The following is a 19,605-nucleotide window of genomic DNA, read 5'->3' on the forward strand; positions in this document are numbered from 1 at the left end:
AGAGTTCTAGGTCACGTCAATGGAAGTATAACTTGAATCATAAACAGAAAGTCATGGTCCCTCCATCAATTCCCAGACTTGAGCCATTTATAGAACCCAGAAGCCCTTGAAAGAAGGAGGGACTGGGTTCCCTTGGGAAAGGAACCTGCTACGTTACCAACATGTTACACCCTGCTGTGGTGACTGTGCTGCAAGGAAGGACACAGTCAGACTTTGCAGAGATTACCGGACACTGGCTCTGAACTGACCCAAATTCAGGACTGAGACTTCACTGTGGTCCGCCAATCGGGATGGGCTTATGGAGGTCAGATGATCAGTGGAGTGTTGCTTGGGTTCATCTCACAGTGGGTTTAGTGGGTGCTGAAACCCACCCGCTAGGGTTATTTCCCCAAGTCCAAAATGCATAATTGGAATAGACATACTTAGCAATTACCAGACCCCCACTTTGGCTCTCAAATAATTGTTTGTGTTTTTTTTAAGCATCTATTTTCTTAAAGGATAATAAGAAAACTCACATGGCGATCGGGGTGATAAGCTAACACTCTCCATGTATAAATAACCTATGTAAATTAAAATAAGATTCCTAAAATTGTAGTTCATTAACCTGTCCATTCATGACATAATTAGAATCTATCCTGTTGTATCAGGTCGTAGAAGGCTTTTGAGATGCCTAGTCTTGCTCCAGAAGATACGCTTTGAAACGTCGCAGGCATTTGTGAGGAACATCTGGATTTTATTTCCTTAGCCTGAAAAATATGTGTATTTCTCCAACCTGAACTCTTACATCCTTAGGATCTTTGAAGTCTCTCCGTTCAAACATTCTAATCCTTAAGAAAAAAATAAAATTAAGCTGTGTACACAAGAGATTTAAATTTATGTATTAAACTGAAGGCATCCGTAGTATGAAAAATACACTTTTAAGAAATTATATTGTCATCAAGGCACTCAAATAGACTAAAAAGCTTATAGTTTTTCTCCTAGAGATCAAACCAGTTTAAAAGTTATTTTGTTCCTGTTTTTTATGTTGTTCTTAAACTTGGCTTACAAATGTTAAGTCGATCCTCTTGAGACTCACAGTTCTGTTTACTATGAATGTAAGAGATTTTCTCAAATGTGTGAGATTTGTGTGCTCCACACTTGCACATTTAAAATCCTTTCTTCTACTTCCATCCTGTTCCTTAAAAGAGTTGATATAGTGTCTTCTATGATTTATAACAACAAAAAGATGTTCTAAAGATAAAACTGCCTATATTCTTACACTGAGATGAGAATTTTCCAGTGTTTTCAACAAGGAATTTAATCTTACTTTTAAAAGCATTTTTCATCCTTTGTATGAAGACTTGAAAACAAATTCAGGTCACATGTTGCAATTATCAAACCCACTCCCAGATCATTTGTTGGCCCGTATGTTTGACCACAGGCAGATTTGAAAGGGCATGGTAACTCAAGACTCCTCGCTTTTGGCCCGATGTCCATTTTCACTGGAGCATCTTGCTTTCTTCAAGTAGATTTGTCTCTACTTTTGACTCCTTAAAGCAATGTCGTTCAGCCGTTATCTATGATTGTACCCTAAGGAGTCTTTCTAGACTTTCATCCCCCATGGTGCTCCTTACCATGAAATTTCAGTACCACTAATATATACCTGCTTATGCGCCACATGTAGATATGTGCTTTTATATATAAACTTCTGTGGTTTTTATGTTTTACTTTCTCTTCCTAAGAACCAATTTTTACCCTCCTGGGGGTTATATCACCTGTTTTGAGAATGCATGCCTTAGAGAAGCCCTTCTGGCATATGGATTAAGACATAAATATATTTTTGGATCTTAGGAGGTCTGGAGGAGGTTTCTTCATTTGTTCCATAGCAGAAACATACCTGACTTTCTGGATATCGTTTATGTGTCATTCTCAGCTCTCTGGAACTTAATTGCAACCTGTAGCTTAAGAAAAAAAGCGGTCAAAATAGCTGTCTCAAAGCCTGAGCACAGAACTAATTTTTGTCAACTCAGTGGAGACCTCGTGGACAGCTTCTCTGAGTCTGTTTCTTCTTATCTTAGGCATAAGGCTTACCTGTTGGTTATGTCTCTACCCAACTCAGAAGCTATGATTTACCAAGAAGTTAGGTGCTTTGGCTGCGCTATGGAGGCATTCAGACAGGAACAAGAAGTGATAATTGACAGTGGTGTTAGAGGAAAATTAAGAAGAGGAGGAGTTTGGGAGCATTTATTGCAGGAGCAAAGTAGCCCAACACCTCCATAGTCTTTGAAAATATCACATTATAACACAATATAATTTTGATGCCATAAAGAATTCTTCTGGCAGCTCTCAGCAAACATTAAGCACCAAAAATGTACCAGGGACTGTGGGTAAAATGATGAGCAAGTCTGAGCAGGACTGTTTTATTAGATTTTTCCCCAGGGCTTTAGTTTTCATGGAGCAGGATTCTGTTAAGATGAAGCTTGGTACCTGAAGGAGTCAGCTTCAGTCATCTAGAAGATTAACCCATGGACCCACTGCTTGTACATCAGCACATGTACTTGAAATGTGAAAGAATATGAAAGAAATGTATGCCTTCGTAACACCCATCTTTTAAGGCAAATAGCATTTCACTGGGTTTGATAAAACTTTTTGATGTAATTCATGTGAGGATCCTTTGTCATTTCCTTGTTCTTTCCTCTTCTCTGAGACCACAGACTTCTCAAACACCAGGACTGCCTTTTGCTGCTACTAAGCAGCTTCCCCATTCCCCTGAACTTCTGTATCTGAAAGGACCCACCACTGTAGCTTTTGTTCAGCAACAACTGGAGTTGGCCACCGGAAGTCTTTACCCTTTGAGTGCTCCTCCAGATTGCACGATTGGTCTCGTAGGTGTCAAAAGTCAGACTGTTTTTCCTAGCACATCAGCCTTCACAGTTCTGTGCACATCTGAATGAAATTTGATGACAGTAGTATATATACCATCTAGCATTTGTATGGCAGAGTTTGACATGTCTGTTTAAAAAGAAAGGAAAAAAATCTTTCTCCTCTCTCTTCATCACGATGTTGTTTCATCTATAAAGTATTTTAACCTGGTTTCTTCCATTTTTTTTGTTCTGCCTTTCTAACCCAGTACATTTACAGGTTGTGAAGACAGTAGGTCCATTGGTGGGGCCAGAATATTCTTACCTAAACTAGATGGTAAAGAATTCACCACGTTATCTTTCTTTATCTTTCAACCAAGAGTCGAATGTGGTTTTGTTTGTGGGGAGAGGCAGACATTTGAAATGGGATCACGTGCTTTCTAGGTCTAAATTGGCTCCAGAATTAAGTTTCTGGGCTCCACTGCACATATCTACCAGCTGTGCCCGTTGCCTTTCTAAAACAGTCATTCAGGTTGCTAAGGACAATCTTGAAAGTACACTTGTGCTGTACCAGAGAATGTCAGGATTTCTGTGGCTTAGATACCGTTTCACTTATTCTAGTGAATAATACATGTTTTCGTAAAGCTTGTTCTCAAATACTGATTAATGACCCGCATAAGGGCTGCATATCTACTGTCAACATATGTCCACCCTGTTTCACAGATCACCACAGTGGGCAGAACCTAGTGCCTTGAGATCATGCAGGAGTAATGAGGAAATACTGCTCCTGTGGATTTTATTCCTCTTACAACCTGAACAGTTGATGACTATCTTGAGTGTGTGCAGTATATTCTCTCAAAGGGTAAACAGGTTTAATACCAATGCATCCCTAAAAGGTTGACTTATATCTTTGCATGCCTCTAGGGTGAGTAGAAGATAATTATTAACAGAAACATTTCTTTTTCATTACCCAGGGGTTACACTGGTCGTTGATGTTAATCAGTTTTTGGAGAAGGAGAAGCAAAGTGATATTTTGTCTGTTTTGAAGCCTGCCGTTGGTAATGCAAATGACGTAATCCCTGAATGTGCTGACAGGTACCATGATGCCCTGGCAAAAGCAAAAGAGCAAAAATCTAGAAGTGGTAAGCTTCTTCATTGTTTAGCACAAATTAAATAGCACTTTGAATATGATGACTTCTGTGGTATTGTGTTATCTTAGTTTTGAGACAAATAATCACTTTCAAATGAATATTTCTGAATGTTTGTCATCTCTTGCAAGGAAATTTTTTAGTGTTTCTTTTCCTTTTTTGTCTTTTGGAAATCTGTGATTAACTTGGTGGCTGTGGTGGGTGCCATATACTTGAGAAAATACAGTATTAAAAGGAGATTTTGCTTCCTATCAGTTTTGCCATTGAGCCATCCTTCTAGTGGTACAAACTGATTTTTACACTAATATATCTCTCCATCCTTTTTGAAACAAATGATATTGTACATTTACTAATGTACATTAATACATTATTAAGTAGAAGTAAAGAGTAATCTTGAAAGTATAAAATGAAATGCAGCAAATTGGTCTCTATTAACCTTGGCATATACTTATGCCTATTCAATCCATGAAATGTTAGCTCTGGAAACTGTTTTAGATCATGAATTTAGGACTCATTTTTCAGGTTCAGAAAATCACGTTGATGGCATTTTGGACAGAGGGAGAAAATGACAAGCCCAATGAGACTAGTTTTTGGCAGAGAGAGCCCATCGTCTCTTCAGCGTGATAGATTTTTGCTGAGCACTTGCTGTGTCCCACTGTCGAGGATTAAGGTGTCTCCTGACTCAGGCTGATGTTTATTTGTACCACATGTACATAGTACTTCTCATCTTTAGAAAATTGCTTTGACAATATATAGCCTTATAAATGGAACTCGAGGGGAAAAAAAACAAAACTTTTTTTAATTCACTAGAAGTCTGTCCAGAACTACCCTATGGACTTATAATTAGCCTGATGTATTTCTAACTTGGGAATTCTACCCTCTGATTCTGAACATTTTCTGATAATGAAATGAGGATAGGGCTACTGGCCATCCACTCTTACTTGCTGTCTGATCACCCTTGAGCCTCTCTCTGCTCCCTTCACATCTCTCCATCAGTTTCTATAGTGCCCCTACCTCATCGTTTATGAGGAAAGACTTGCACAACTGTATTTATGCAAGGGGTGATTTTCTTAGAGATGACTCATCATAATTTCAAATCCTTGGCCCAAACTTAGCTTTATCTTCTCTTCCCTAAGCTTGCCTACTCCCTTTCCCAACTGCCATGTTCTGATCAGCAGAGAAAAAAAAATGGTCCCCAGATAGCCAATATAGAAACCTAGGAAATACCTTAGATTCATTTTTTCTGGAAAAAAAGGAGTTGGGACTTTTTAGAGATTATACTGAAGCCATAGATGGATTTGAGGCATATGCCATCCTAACACTAAGTCTTCTGATCCATGTACCATGGTATGTCTTTGCTTTTAATTAGGTCTTTAATTCTTTCAACAATGTTTTGTAGTATTCAGTGTATAGGGCTTACATCACTTTATTTGAATTTATTCCTACCATATTTTATTATTTTTGATGTCATTGTAAATATTAATTTCATTTTGGGGTTGTTTGTTGCTAACATATAGAAATACAATTAATTTTTTTATTGAGATATAATTCACATACCATAAAATCTACTCTTTTAAAGTGTGCAATTCAGAAGTTTTTATTATACTCCCAGACTTGTATAGCTAACACCACTAGTTAATTCCAGAATATTTTTCTTATAATAAATGGAGCCCATTACCCATTAGCCATTGCTCCCCACCCCCAACTTTCAGCCCCAGACAATCACTAATATACTTTCTGTCTCTCTAATTTTTCCTATTCTGGACATTTCATATAAACGAAATCATACTGTGTCTGACTTCATGTAGCATAATGTCTTCAAAGTTCATTCATGTTGTAGCATGTATCAGCTCCTCATTTCTTTTATGGCTGATAATATTCTGTTGTATGAATATGCCACATTTGTTTATTCATTCATCAGTGGATAGAATTGGGATTTTTTCCTCCAGTTTTGGCTATCCTAAGTAATACTTATGTGAACATTTGTATGCAAGCTTTTATGTGGACATATTTTCATAAAATTTATTTTTGATGTTGATTTTGTATCCTGAAACCTTTATTCTAATAGCTTTTAAGATTCCTCAGGCTGCCACCTATTTTTATAAATAAAGTTTTATTGCAATCCAGCCACAGTCATCAATTTGTATGCTATTGTCTCTGGCTGCCTTCATGATACAGTAAGAGTCAAGAAGTTGTATGAGAGACCTGTAATACACAAGATGGAAATTACTTTCTGGCCCTTTATAGAAAAAGATTACCAACCTCTGTTCTCAGAGGAAGAGGACAAGCTTTCTAGGGAATTAAAGACTAACTTTCATTTTCAATAGAGCTGTGAACATTGTTTGAGTGTGTGAACAGGATGATTTATTCTTAACTCTTTCACCTCTGGTTCTAGGCTGTCTGTTTTTCCCCAGACTAAAGTGTTCACTCTTGCATAGATCACTTAGCCTTAGAGCTCAGTTTAGGTCTTATATAGGTATGATTTTGTCTGGAAGGCATCTAGAAAACATGTTTCCATATAGAATGCACATCACCTCTTAACTCACTGTAATCTTTCTCTGTTGTGCCTCCTTAAAGGCCCGTAATTAGTCTTTTCCCTCAGTTAAGAAACCAACTATGTGCATGTATGCTAAGTTGCTTCAGTCATGTCTGACTCATCGCGACCCTGTGGACTATAGCCCACCAGGCTTCTCTGTCCATGGGATTCTCCAGGCAAGAACACTGGAGTGCGTTTCCATGCCCTCCTTCAGGGGATCTTCCCAACCCAGGGGTCAAACCCACTTCTCTTACATCTCCTGCATTGGCAGGCAGGTTCTTGACCACTCGTGCCACCTGGGAAGCCCCAGCAAACCAGCTCTACTTCTTAGGAAAAATCCTTGAACCCTGTTCTGGTGATGTCCTCCTCAGCCTTTGACCTGACTCTAAACTCATACTTGATGTGAAAATAATAGAATTCTCCTTTTCTATTATTCACTGACATCCCAACCCAAATAAAGCTTTACAGTGCCAGTGTGATTCACTTTTAACCAACTAAGAACTTTTTACTTCTCAGTTCTTATGAAAATAAAAGATATCTATTTCCCCCATTTTTATTTGATTTCCTTCCTTCCCACTGAGAGAGTTGCCTTAAAAAGTGTCCAATCTTCTGAAAACATTTGTGAATCTGGTACCTGTTGGTGATTGAAAATATATAATGATTACTTGTGATCATCCATATTTGACTGTACAATATATTTTCTGGTAAACCAGCATTTCTAAACAGATAATGGTTGTCTGATTGGCCATTTGAAGAGCTATGTATCTCTCTGTGGATCTGGGCATCCACAGAACAGTTGACAGGCATTAAAAAACCAATTGAATCAACACACTTTAAAGGGCCTTAAAGTTATCTTTGCTTAGTTATTTGAATCCATTTAAATATTCTTTGAGGAAATTCACTAGGACTATGATTTACCTATAAAGGCAATTAGTCTAGTGCTCACTTGACAGCAGTTGGCTTAGCTTGCTCTGAAATTTTTATTTTTATTGTTTTTAGCTCTCTGTTCTGAGACAAGAATCGTAACCATTCAACAAAATTAATAGATGGCTAAATCTATTTTGTTGATTGCAAATAGATTGCATTATTCTTGACCAGTTTAAGCCATGACTGCCATAGATGTTTTTTTTCCCCTAGTATTCTCTCCCTGAGAAAATTAAGTCCATTTAACATTTTTTTCCTCCTGGTTTTGTGTGGTTTTGTAGAACAAGATGAGTCAGAGCAATCAGGAATTTTCCTTTTCCCTTCTTAGTGACCTCAGTGGTTATGTATGCCGTTTTGTGCTTTGAATAAAGTTGTCTGCAAAGACGAGTCACTTCTGCTTTGGTTTAAGGCAAATCATTAAATAATGGGTCCTCCTTAAATAGTGGGTCACAGCCCTCGTAGGCCACCCCTTTTCAAAGAAGTTGCTGGAAGACATTCTAAACAAAGAGGATTCTTCCTCATTGGTCTCCCCGTCTACTTGTGGTGCTATTCACATCTACCTGGTGTTTCTCTCCTTGTTTACTTTTCCTTCTTGCTGGCCATGTGTGACTCCTTTAATCCTCATGAGAAATTTGACATGCAGAGCTAACATTAGACGTCACTCTCCTTTTACTTTGGCTTAGTAGGGAGCTGCCACTGAATATACAGAATTCATTCCATTTTAATGACTCATTGCTAATGATTTTAACTTAGGTTATCTGAATGCCTGGTGGAAAACACCCTTGTTCAATTATTTTACTTACTGAAGAAACTACGTTAATCTTAAAAGTTTCCACATTCCTCTCTAGAATTTAACAAACCTTTTTCTTTAGTGTCTACTGAAGGTTCATGGCTTAAACTCACCCTGCAGGAGAAATATGATTACTACTACAATATTGATTCAAAAGAGAGTTCCTGGGTCACACCTGAACCCTGCTTGCTTAAAGAATCATGGCTCATGGGAAAGGAAATTGAGGTAGGAGTCTGCTGTTTGATGGAAAAATGTACTATATAAAGATAAGTGTGATTGCCTTTCTATTTTAGAATCAAGGGATTGATGGGAAGAACTGATTTATTTGAAGGCTGGATATGGAGTAAAGTCTTCATGAACTGCAGCTAGGTATGGCTGTATGGTTACTGATTTCTAGAATGTCTTCTGTATGTCAGAGCAGCACCACAGAGCAGCGGGCAGATAAAGCTCTTGCAGATTATATAGGATGGCAGATTACCCTAAGAAATCAATCTTCAGGTTTTCCTTGACACCAGAGCTCAATTAGTGGTAATTCCTTGGTTGTCAATATTCAAGATGTCTTATTTCTTTCCCCTTACCTCAGCCTATAACAGGAAGCAATATTCTTGAAGGAATGTTCACCAAGATTGCTTTGGACTTGAGACCAAAAGTTGGCCCCAGAAGATGTGAAACTTGCTCTGTGATCCAGGCATTTGTAGTGTGTTTAAAAGAAAATACTTCTAATAATTGAATTCCGTCTTGAAAAAATTAGAACTCACACATATAGATCTCATAGAACTGTTCAAATTCTCCAGCAAGAAAGATACTGCAAGATAACGATATTGTGGACAGAATCTCCAGTAGAGTAACTTACTAAAACTCAGAGAAAAAGCTGTAACTTGGGGTTGACAATGCCACAGAAATCCTGAATGACAAGAAGATAGTGAAAAATGTATTCATTTACTCATTTCAAATGTGTAATGTCCCACTTTTTACAGGAAAATGGCATGTGGCAGTGAACTATTAGTGCTCCTTTGCTGAAAAATGACATTATGGCCAATATTTAAAAACCATGTGCTATCATTGAAAGGATATGTCAAACTGTGAAGAAGCAACATTGAAAGGTTAAAACTCAAGAGACAAAAATTGCTCGTATGGCATCCAAAGACGCCCTAAGTATAACTTTGTGAAGTTATCCCTGATTCCAGCATCAAGATTAATGAAAAGTGGAGGATCTATGCTGTTAAAAAAAAAAAATATTCTAGTCAGTCTGAAATTACTGAATTTACTCTAGGCTGTACATATGTCTCCTTGTGAAAGTATTTATGCATCTTTTATATGATTTCAGTCGTAGTTGTTTAAATTCACCATCCGTGAAGTCCATTCACATGGATGGTTAAGAGGCATCTGCCATAGAAATGAGTCCAGTCTTTGCACGCATTTCTCAAAGAACGTGAAAGTAACCCAGTTCATCATCCGCATGAAGACTTCTCCCAGTCCCCCTTCTTCCTTGCTTTCTCATTCATCTAGGTTTCCCTGTCTGCCCAAAAGAGTGCTTATCTTTCCTCTCCCAGCCCCTTTTCTTCTGCTCCAAGTCCTTTATTTTCTCCCAAATTTATTTTGAGTTTTCCCCTACTCCTTGCAGGTATCTGCCTCCTCTGGCCTGGGCAAGAAAAGCCAGAGGACTTCATGGGCATTGCCGTCTTTCCCCCAGGAGAGGGAGGAGGTGATGCCAACACTTATGTAATCATTCTTGTCTTTTACGCTTTGGGAAGCCCAGGCCTTAGGCCTGGTCCCTGCCAACATCCCTGCCAACATCTCCACCTCCAAATCCTGAGACCATTCAACCACATTCTCATCTCCACCCAGATTTCAGAGGATTCTAAAACCATGTCTCTAGAAAGAAGCTGAGCCAGCCCACCCCTTGACTCTGGTCAAATTTGTTTTTACACTGAGCCAGAAAGAGCTATCCAGATCCCTTTCTGAAAGATAGAATTTCCAGAATCTGTTCTCTGTGTTCTTCTCACTTGATGTGTGAAGTGTAACCATAAGAAATATCTCTTACCAGGACATTGTTGAGGATATCACTGCAGATTACATCCGTGAGAAGATATGGTCTGCTAGCAAAGACATGCTCCAGCGCTTCCAAGCCACAACCTCAGGACCCCTCATTAGGAAAGAGTATGAAGCTAGGAAAGCATTTTTGTATGAACAGGAAAAGCATGTGGTCAAAATACAGGTATGTGAGTCATCTCCCACTTGTAACAGACAGCTGTCATATCCCATGCAAATGTTTTATTTAATCATAGGACCGTCAACTACCAGCATTCTAATAAACAAATCTGACTGAAGATCGTGTCCTTAATCAGCGCCCCCGGGTCTACACTGTTGAATGCTCCAAGATGGGAAGGATGTTGAATGACTTTTCACCTGTTGTCTTCTGGAACGTATTCAGGATGCTGTGAATAGTCAATCAGGGGAATACCTGAGACCTGAATTGAAATCCTGTTTCTCTAAAGAAACTAGATACCCTTCTGTCACCTACTATCTAACCTCATGTGCTTTCAAATTGGTTTTTTAGTGGTTAGTGGATATTGAGTGGTGTCTGAGTTTCTATGCTCTAAAAAACAGAAAAGTGAAGTGAAAGTGTTACTCGCTTAGTCGTATCCAACTCTTTGCAACCCCGTGGATTGGGGCCCACTAGGCTCTCTGTCCATGGAATTCTCCAAGCAAGAATACTGGAGTGGGTAGCCTTCTCCAAGGGGTCTTCGTGACCCAGGGATTGAACCTGGGTCTCCTGCATTTCAGGCAGATTCTTCACTGTCTGAGCCACCAGGGAAGCCCAAAGAACAGAAGAGCTCATGAAACAGATGTAGCATCTCTGAGAGTGTCTTCTGTCTTATCTAATCTCTCATTCTTCATTCTGCAAGAAGCATCCTCTTTCCGAAGCCCTTTGTTGTGAGCTCTTCTTAAGCTTGCGTGACTTATCCGAACATTCTGGTTGGCAGGAGGGGAGCTTGCCAGATTTAGATGTTTCTGTTCTGTGTTCCGCTAACATCCTCTTTCAACCGCCACACTGGTTTCTAAAAGATTGTGCATTTGTCCTTTTTTGTGTGTCCGAAGTGATACTGTTTTTGATGGGTGGGGTTTGGTGGGTTTTTGCTTTGGCCACTAACTTACATTTCCTAAATTGAAAGTTTTTAAAAGAGCTTCTCTTTTGTGATCATTGGCATGCTTATCTGCTTCCCCACCTAATTATAATATTGTGCAGGGAAGAAGATGAGTTTTTACAACTTTTGTATTCTTATGGCTTACAATCAGTAGATGCTCAAATGTCTGAGTTTGCAAGAGCTTAAGATGTTAGAGGTCAGGAAAGATGAATGTTTTAAGAAATTTCTTTTGTAAAGTTAAAATTCAAAGGATTTTTCTAGGTGAACTTGTTTTCAGTTTATTCTTCTTTTAATAAATGATAGATAAAACACACAGGAAGTGAACAAAATCTTAAATATAGCATCATCCACACTGATGCTAAGACTCTACTTCTGCCCAAAATTTGAAGAGTGTTAACTGGTGTGGCATGATTTGGACCAACCTCAAGCTCTCCAGTCTGCCCACAGCTGTGTTACAGTTAGAAGACAGTCTGAAGAGCCCGCTAGTGTAAAATCTGGCTGATACCAGGCCCCAGGGCTGAAGTCACGAGAGAGCTAGAGAAGAGCAGAAACACTAACTTGGAGGCTTTCCCCCTCACCTCAGTGGGAGCAGCAGTATTAAAGAAGAAGAAGCCATTGCCCTGTGAAGTCACTCCATGATGACTTGTCCCTGCCTCTTCTGACAGTTTTCTAACAAAGGAGGGCGTGAGGTTTAAAGGCAGACTGTAACCTAGAGAGGAAAATGGGCTGACCTAGAAAACCAAAAGACCATGAACCAAAAGGGATCACACTCGTCTCGTTTTTTTGCCAAAGTAACTGATTCACCCTGGATTAGGAGAACGCTGTGAAATCTGAAGGGTTCCCCTCTGTAGAACCGTCTGAACTTCTTTGTTGACTGAGTCAGCCCCAGACACAGCAGTCTCAACAAACTCTGTAGCTCCACTGCACTGCTACCCTCAGTCTCCTCCTCAAGAACTGGGTTTGGACAGAGAATACATATCATCAGCAGCCAGTCCTCTGCCTTGGGTGCTTAGGAGGCAATTCAGATGGTGCTCAAGTAGACAGGGAGCAAGGTCAATGAGACTCTACATAGCCAGGTTATTTCTGAATGGTGAGTAAACAGAAGGCTCTGGTAAAGTGGCCTACATTTAAGAAGTGAGCCAGAAAAAAAAAAATCAGAAACAAAATGTTATATCAAAAAAAAGAAAAAGAAATATAAGTTAAAATATGAATGAAGTACACATTTAAGGGAATTCTTATCCCAGGAGACACACAAAAAATTATACTGAAATTCCTTTTGCTTTTAAGAAACTTAATATGACATATGGATTTAATGAAACCAGACAGCATGATAAAATGAAAAGGTAGCCAATGGCTACAGAGAGGAAGAAAAATAATGACATCCCAGAACATGCATGAATTTATGACTGCAGAATGCAAGACAGCCACTGGAAAGTAAATGAAACATGTGGAGAACTTGAGGAAAAAAGACACAAAAAGCTGAGGGAAGGAATAGATAGCTTAAAATATGTTGTCTCATCTGAAATTTCCATTTTATCTCAGGGTTGTGGGCATTAAATGGGAATTAAAATGGGATAATTCATGACAGACTGTGACCAGTATGCCGCTATTAAGGGCTCAACAAGTATTTGAAATGACGAAGTGATCAAGATGGTGACTCAGAGGGCAGGGAATGGGGTACCAACATCCGGTAGGTCGGATGGCCCAGGAAGAGTTCAGAAAAACTGAGTCCGGGGAAAAAAGAGTTAGCTACAATTTTTTTTTTCCCTTGACCTGAAGAAATTTGAAATACCACCTTGTAGGAAAAACCATTAAGAATGACAAACCCCAAACTTAGCCCTGAGAATTACTAACTTACTGAACCTCAGGTCAGAGAGTGCCATGAACATCTCAGCAGAGAAAAAGAAACAAGCTTCTCTGGAGCGAGAGCAGGTTGTCGGGAGGCGTGTGGGGCTGGAGGGTGAGGTGACGCGGTGGGGCAGTCCTCCGTCGCGTCGTTTGAGTGAAGTTGACTACCCTTAGGTTGTGGGATTGTACCTTCAAGCAGAGAGGGAAAAAAGATAAATGGCTACCAGGGAGGTCACAGAAGAATATCTGCTTCAGAAGTTGGTGATTTGAATATTACTATCCTGTGTGTCCAATTATGAAGCAAGGCAACCAATTTGGCAAGCCAGGTTTTCTGGAGATTGACAATTAGAATCTATAAAACAGCAGTAACTTCTGAGGTCTAGGTATCATGGGACAGTCCTCTGTTACAGCTGTGTTGCACAGAAAATTTATTTATGGTAACAAAAACCAAAACCAGAAGATGGCTATTATAAATTTTTACGTAAGTTCTCCCACCTTTCAAGGGAGAGAGTGATGGTTTTGTAAATGCCTTCTGTCTCTGTCCATAAAAGGCTGCTTCTAAATGGCCTTAGGGTTTAGAGTTTTGTCTCTGTATCTTTATACCAATAGCTCCTTCCTCCCAACTTTATACCTATAATTGTTTTCAATAAAGAGCCTCTAATTAGAAGAGCCTGCAGGCTCTGGGCCTTGCACAATTCTGCTGTTAGCATGGAATAAGAGAAGCCAATCCTGATGAAAACTTACAAATAAAAAAGAATGTTAAATCTTGACAAATGAAATAGGAAGCATGTGTTATTCTGCTTCTATAGACCAGAACCTCTAAACCTAGCCAAGTTGCCTTGGTTTGGAAAGGTAATGTTGATATATCAATGTAGATCCCAGAAAAATCTACATAATCATTAAATAGATCAAATATGAAATGAAATCTTTAGGAAAGTACTGTTGGTGACCATTGACTCTTTAAGACATTTAAAACATCATACAAAACCTACAAGTGGGTTCTTTCCACCAGTGCAAACAAGCTTTAATATCAGATCTGTTGCTACAACAGACTCCGTATCCAAAAGTTTCGAGACTCTGAGCTAATAGAGATTAATAGTGTTTCTGGAGTTGAAATAATTCTTTAAAAAGCAGAATGAGCAATTGAGCTAATTCCAGTATCTTGGTTGCCTTTCAGTTTGGATCAAGAAATGGCATGTATAATATTATTTGTATATTTGCACCTCTGCGCTTTAAAAACAGTGCTAGGATCAAAAGCACCTGAGTCACACTGAGACCATCATGACAAATGAGTTACTAGTTAGATTGTCATCCCGATGAATGCAATCATAATTTATCACTGTTTTCCGATGTCAGCATTCTGACCTCTATACTTTTTCAGTATTACAAGCAATAATACAATAGAAATCCTTAAATGTCATCTTCCTACACAGGTGCTTGTATTTTTCTTAGGCTAGGTGTATGGAAAATTAGAAACACGAGGTGAAATACTAAATAGCTTTAAACTTGATGCTGCTAAATTCCCGCCAAAAAGACTATACTCTCTTGTAATTTTCCAGCCCGTACTCCCCATCCATGTTTTTGCCCCACTGCTTGGCAAGTGGATGATGTGAAGACTTCCCCAGAATTTCTCTGACTGCTACTCAAGGCTCCTCAAGCTTAAAGCCAGCTCACATTTTTTTGTAGAGGTTCCCAATGTTTGTAGAATTGTGTTCTGAGGTTCCCTTTTTCAGCCAGTTCAAACTGTCCTCTCTCTCCCAGGATCCCTCATAGTTTTTGACACTTAAGCCTTCTTGTTTTCTGGCTCTATGATGGATTGCTTTATAAGCGTATCTGTAAAACGTTTCCATTGGAGGAAGCTGGGAGAAGGGTACGTGGAACTCAATGTATTATCTTTGCAGCATCCTATGAGTTGCTAATTATTTCAAAATTAAGGTGTTTTTAAAAGCACATTTGTCATTTCTAGGGGTTTAAATTGAGAGAGGGGATATTATGTGTAAACAGGATAGCTGATGAGAGGTTGCTGTACAGCAGGGGTTGGGGGGGAAGGGAGGCAGGCTCAAGAGGGAAGACATACATGTATTATTATGGCTGATTCATATTGTTGTACAGCAGAAACCAACACAACATTGTAACAATTGCAAAACAAAAAATAAAAATACTGAAAGGGGACGTCCAGAGCAAGTACTCCATTGCGTGTATATTTCATCATGACTGTTTTGTTTTGAATCATTACCAGAAAGTATTTTCTTTTTTAAATGGCAATAAAAATCCCATACACCTTTTTAAAAAAGAAGGAATGGGGTGGATTGACATGAAAATGTGAAAAAATTATTAAAAAATAACTTGATTTTTGTATTTGTCCCCTTGAGATGGTTGGATGGCATCGCCGACTCAATAGACATCAGTTTGAATAAACTCCAGGAGTTGGTGATGGACTCCAGGGAGGCCTGGCGTGCTGCAGTTCATGGGGTCGCAAAGAGTCAGACACAACTGAACTGAACTAAACACAGAATTTGTGTTTATTTCAGTTCTAACTTGGAAAAGAAAATCAGAGCAGTGCAGTGAGTTACAAAGATATGTCTCAATAAACAGATTCTCAAAAATGAGTTGGACTAAACTTATAACAACTATGGATGTGATCATTCTAAAGATACCAGTTTGTAGTTCCCTGGCAGTCCAGCAGTTAGGAGTCTGCATTTCCATTGCAGGGGTCACAGGTTTGATCCTTGGTCAGGGAACCAAGATCCCGCATGCTGCACAGAGCAGCCCAGAAAAGAACAAAAAACAAATTAAGATACCAGCTTGTGTCCACTTTTTGTTAATGTTTCCTATAAAAGCTCTCGTTAAGCTGATAACGTAGTAAAGGTATATTGATGAAGCCTCATTAAACCTTATGTAAAAACAGATGAAATAATGAAAGATCATCACAGCACTCCTGCTCTCAGGAATCCAGGGTCATCTTCCTTTTCGATCTGGATCACAGTGGCTTGCTTGCTGGAGTAAAGATACTTACTAGTCATTATTTTGAGGTATCTCATGCATGCTCAGTCCCTTCAGTTGTGTCTAACTCTTTGCGACCCTATGGACTATAGCCCACCAGGCTCCTCTGTCCATGGGATTATCTCAGGAAGAATACTGGAGTGAGCTGCCATGCCCTCCCCCAAGGGATCTTCCCAACCCCGGGATTGAACCCACGTCTCTTATGTCTCCTGCTTTGACAGGTGGGTTCTTTACCACTAGCGCCACCTGAGAAGCCCTGAGGCATCTTATAATGCTACCAAATAATACGAGCACCAAGTTGATCTGTTTGTATATTTCAGGACAATTCCATGTTGTTATTACTTCTTATCACTCAGGGCCTTGTTAAAATTATGCTTTCAAAGAACCTGGGCTTCCACCTGGTAATTCCTTTCACCAACTTGGAACAAGCCCCAGCTGTGAGCAGGTGTGCTCTGCCCAGTTCAGTGTCCACCTGGAGTCAGATGAGATGGTGTCCAGATGAGATCTGGAAGGGAGGATTCCTGACTTTGTCCCAACTCAGTGTCTCTTGTGATGTACTCTGTCCTTGCACTTTCTAAAATAAACTGTGACATGTAAGTAATTCTGTAACTCATTATTTTCTACAGGCTTTTTGGAAGGCATATAAGCAACGGGAAGCATATAAACGCAGGCGACAAATGTTCATTGATAATATTCGCTTTATTGTGAAGGTAAACACTCTTTCCTACCTTAGGAAGCATGTAAACTTTTCCCTTCATTCTCCTTTTGCTTCTGGAAGACAGACTGTGTCTGAGACTTGACATCAGAAGCAAGTCCTGAGTTTGAGTCCTCACTCCCCCCTCACTTAGCTGATCATCTTCAAGAAGGTCCATCAAAACACTATGTTGTCTCTTTATAATATTAGGTTGGTGCAAATGTAATTGCGGTTTCACATCGTGAGTTTTAAATCAATATAACTAGGTTCAAACACATCTTTACTAATCAAAATAGGAACCATTACAATCAACACATTTTTGCCAATGAGAAATAAGTTTATTTCTGTAGCATAAAAATCTGTGCTTCAGGATTCAACAAACTCTTGGAAAGCATTTTCTGCCTCCTGCCGGTTGTGGAAGCATTTTATCTGCTAAAAAGTTGTCGAGATGCTTGAAGAAGTGGTAGTTGGTTGGCAAGAGGTCAGGTGAGTATGGCAGATGAGGCAAAACTTTGTAGCCCAGTTCGTTCAACTTTTGAAGCATTGGTTGTGTGACGTGCGGTCGGGCATTGTCATGGAGAAGAACTGAGCCCTTTTTGTTGACGGATGCCAGCTGCTGGCATTTCAGTTTTCGGTGCATCTCATTGAGTTGCTGAGCATACTTCTCAGATGTAATGGTTTCACTGGGATTCAGAAAGTTGGAGTGTATCAGACCAGCAGCAGACCATCAAGCAGTGACCATGACCTTTTTTGGGTGCAAGTTTGGCTTTGGAAAGTGCTAGGACCAACATTGAGCTGGTCATTGCCAGTTGTATAAAATCCAGTTTTCTTCACATGTACGTCACAATCCAATTGAGAAATGGTTCATTGTTGTGTATAGAATAAGAGGACACTACACTTCAAAATGACAGTTTTTTAAATTTTCAGTCAGATCATGAGGCACCGATATATCGAGCTTTTTGACCTTTCCAGTTTGCTTCAAATGCCAAACAACCATAGAAAGGTCAACACTGAGTTCTTTGTCAACTTCTTGTATCATTGTAAGAGGACAGCTTCAGTGATTCCTTTCAGTTGGTCATTGTCAACTTCCGATGGCCAGCCACTATGCTCCTCCCCTTCAAGGCTCTTGTCTCCTTTGCAAAACTTGAGCCACCACTGCACTGCACATTCATCAGCAGTTCCTGGGCCAAGTGCATTGTTGATGTTGTGAGTTGTCTCCACCGCTTTGCAATCCATCTTGAAACCAGATAAGAAAATCGCTCGAATGTGCTTTTGTCTAACATCATCTCCATAGTCTAAAATAAACATAAAATACACAGCGAGTAATAAGTCATCAGCAAAAAAAAAAAAAAAGAATATGATGGCTATGGATGGTTCATGTTAATGTTTGGCAAAAACAAACACAATACTGTAAAGCAATTATCCTTCAATTAAAAATAAATTTTTAAAAATAAAGAAATGGCCATGAAAATTATGTATAGCATAGCCACATTTATTTAAGAACGTATTCTAGTACCAAATGGCAAAGTTCAACAATGCAAAACCGCAGTTACTTTTGCACCTGCTTCTCCTCTAAAAAGTCCAAATTGATTTGGAAGAAATCCAGCTTTATTTCATGTTCTTTGTATGATCTTCTCTAATAATAATTAGAATGTTCAGGTTTAACAGTATAAACTTATTTGCCTTATTGTAAGGCAAATGCAAAACCAATGATAAGAAGGAAGTACAACTGAGTTAGAGCCTGTATTGAGTAGATAAGCCCATCTAACCCAGCTTCCAATCCAGGCTGGTTGCTCCAAGCTTAGAGGAAGAGCAGCCATTGGGGTGCCCACTGTCAGAGCTGAAAACTAAAGAACTATCTGGCAGTGAGCTTGTAGAAACTTGGAAATCCAGGTAAGACTCAGAAGAGTAGGGCTGGAGAGAGGTGAAGTCAGAGGAGATTTGTTAAGACTTTTTAATATGAGGATAGAGAATGACATGGTCTAGACCTTTTGCATTATGAGTTCCTGAACATGTTACACTTAGAAATACCCTGTGCTCACCATGGAACACATGCTTATTCACCCAGAAAACCATGGGTCACAGGGCGTCCGTCCCTCATGAAACCTTTTGAAATGTTTTCCTGTAAAGACCCAAAAAGTATTGGCTGCATTTAAGGGGTGTTGGAAGCAACTCTGAACTTAGTTTTATTTGATCCCCTGACCCTTTGCAACTCTAAGCAAAATGCCTTGCTTGCTTGGCTTTTATTTACTGAGATTAAAGCAAAATAGTACAAAGAGCTGCATTACCTTCTCCACCATAATGTGTAACATGTTCTGAACACCTCGGAGGAAAAGCAACGAAAGAAGTAGGAGAAAAAAATGAGGCAGATTCATGTTGATATATGGCAAAACCAATACAATATTGTAAAGTTAAAAAATAAAATAAATAAAAATAAATAAAATGATTTCTTCATAAAAAAAAATGAGGCTGTAGATGTCTATTAGTTGGTGGATGGCTGATTTTTGCTTTTTTATCAAATTATCGATACCAGCAAGTTATATAAATCCATGCCTAGGAAAATGGCTTCCTGGTAACTCTTGGATTTTGAACACAGATATGAGTGACCAGTTGTTACTGCTTTCAGAGTTTCAGCATTGAAGGCTATTTTTACCAAGCACTTCACGTCCCATC

At 39.2% G+C, this 19,605-nt stretch overlaps 1 protein-coding gene across 1 annotated transcript in view; it reads left to right on the top strand.

Moving 5' to 3' along the window:
• The window catches only part of IQGAP2 (IQ motif containing GTPase activating protein 2), a 330,456-nt gene that overhangs the window by 255,422 nt on the left and 55,429 nt on the right, over positions 1-19,605 (top strand). Inside the window, exons 15-18 of the mRNA XM_010847615.1 lie at positions 3,815-3,982; positions 8,321-8,463; positions 10,286-10,456; positions 16,865-16,948. Of these exons, the coding sequence (XP_010845917.1) occupies positions 3,815-3,982; positions 8,321-8,463; positions 10,286-10,456; positions 16,865-16,948 (566 nt within the window). The remainder of the gene's footprint in view (positions 1-3,814; positions 3,983-8,320; positions 8,464-10,285; positions 10,457-16,864; positions 16,949-19,605) is intronic.

Source organism: Bison bison, unplaced genomic scaffold (genome assembly GCF_000754665.1).
Source record: "Bison bison bison isolate TAMUID 2011002044 unplaced genomic scaffold, Bison_UMD1.0 scf7180017864252, whole genome shotgun sequence".
In the NCBI taxonomy this organism is placed as follows: domain Eukaryota; kingdom Metazoa; phylum Chordata; class Mammalia; order Artiodactyla; family Bovidae; genus Bison; species Bison bison.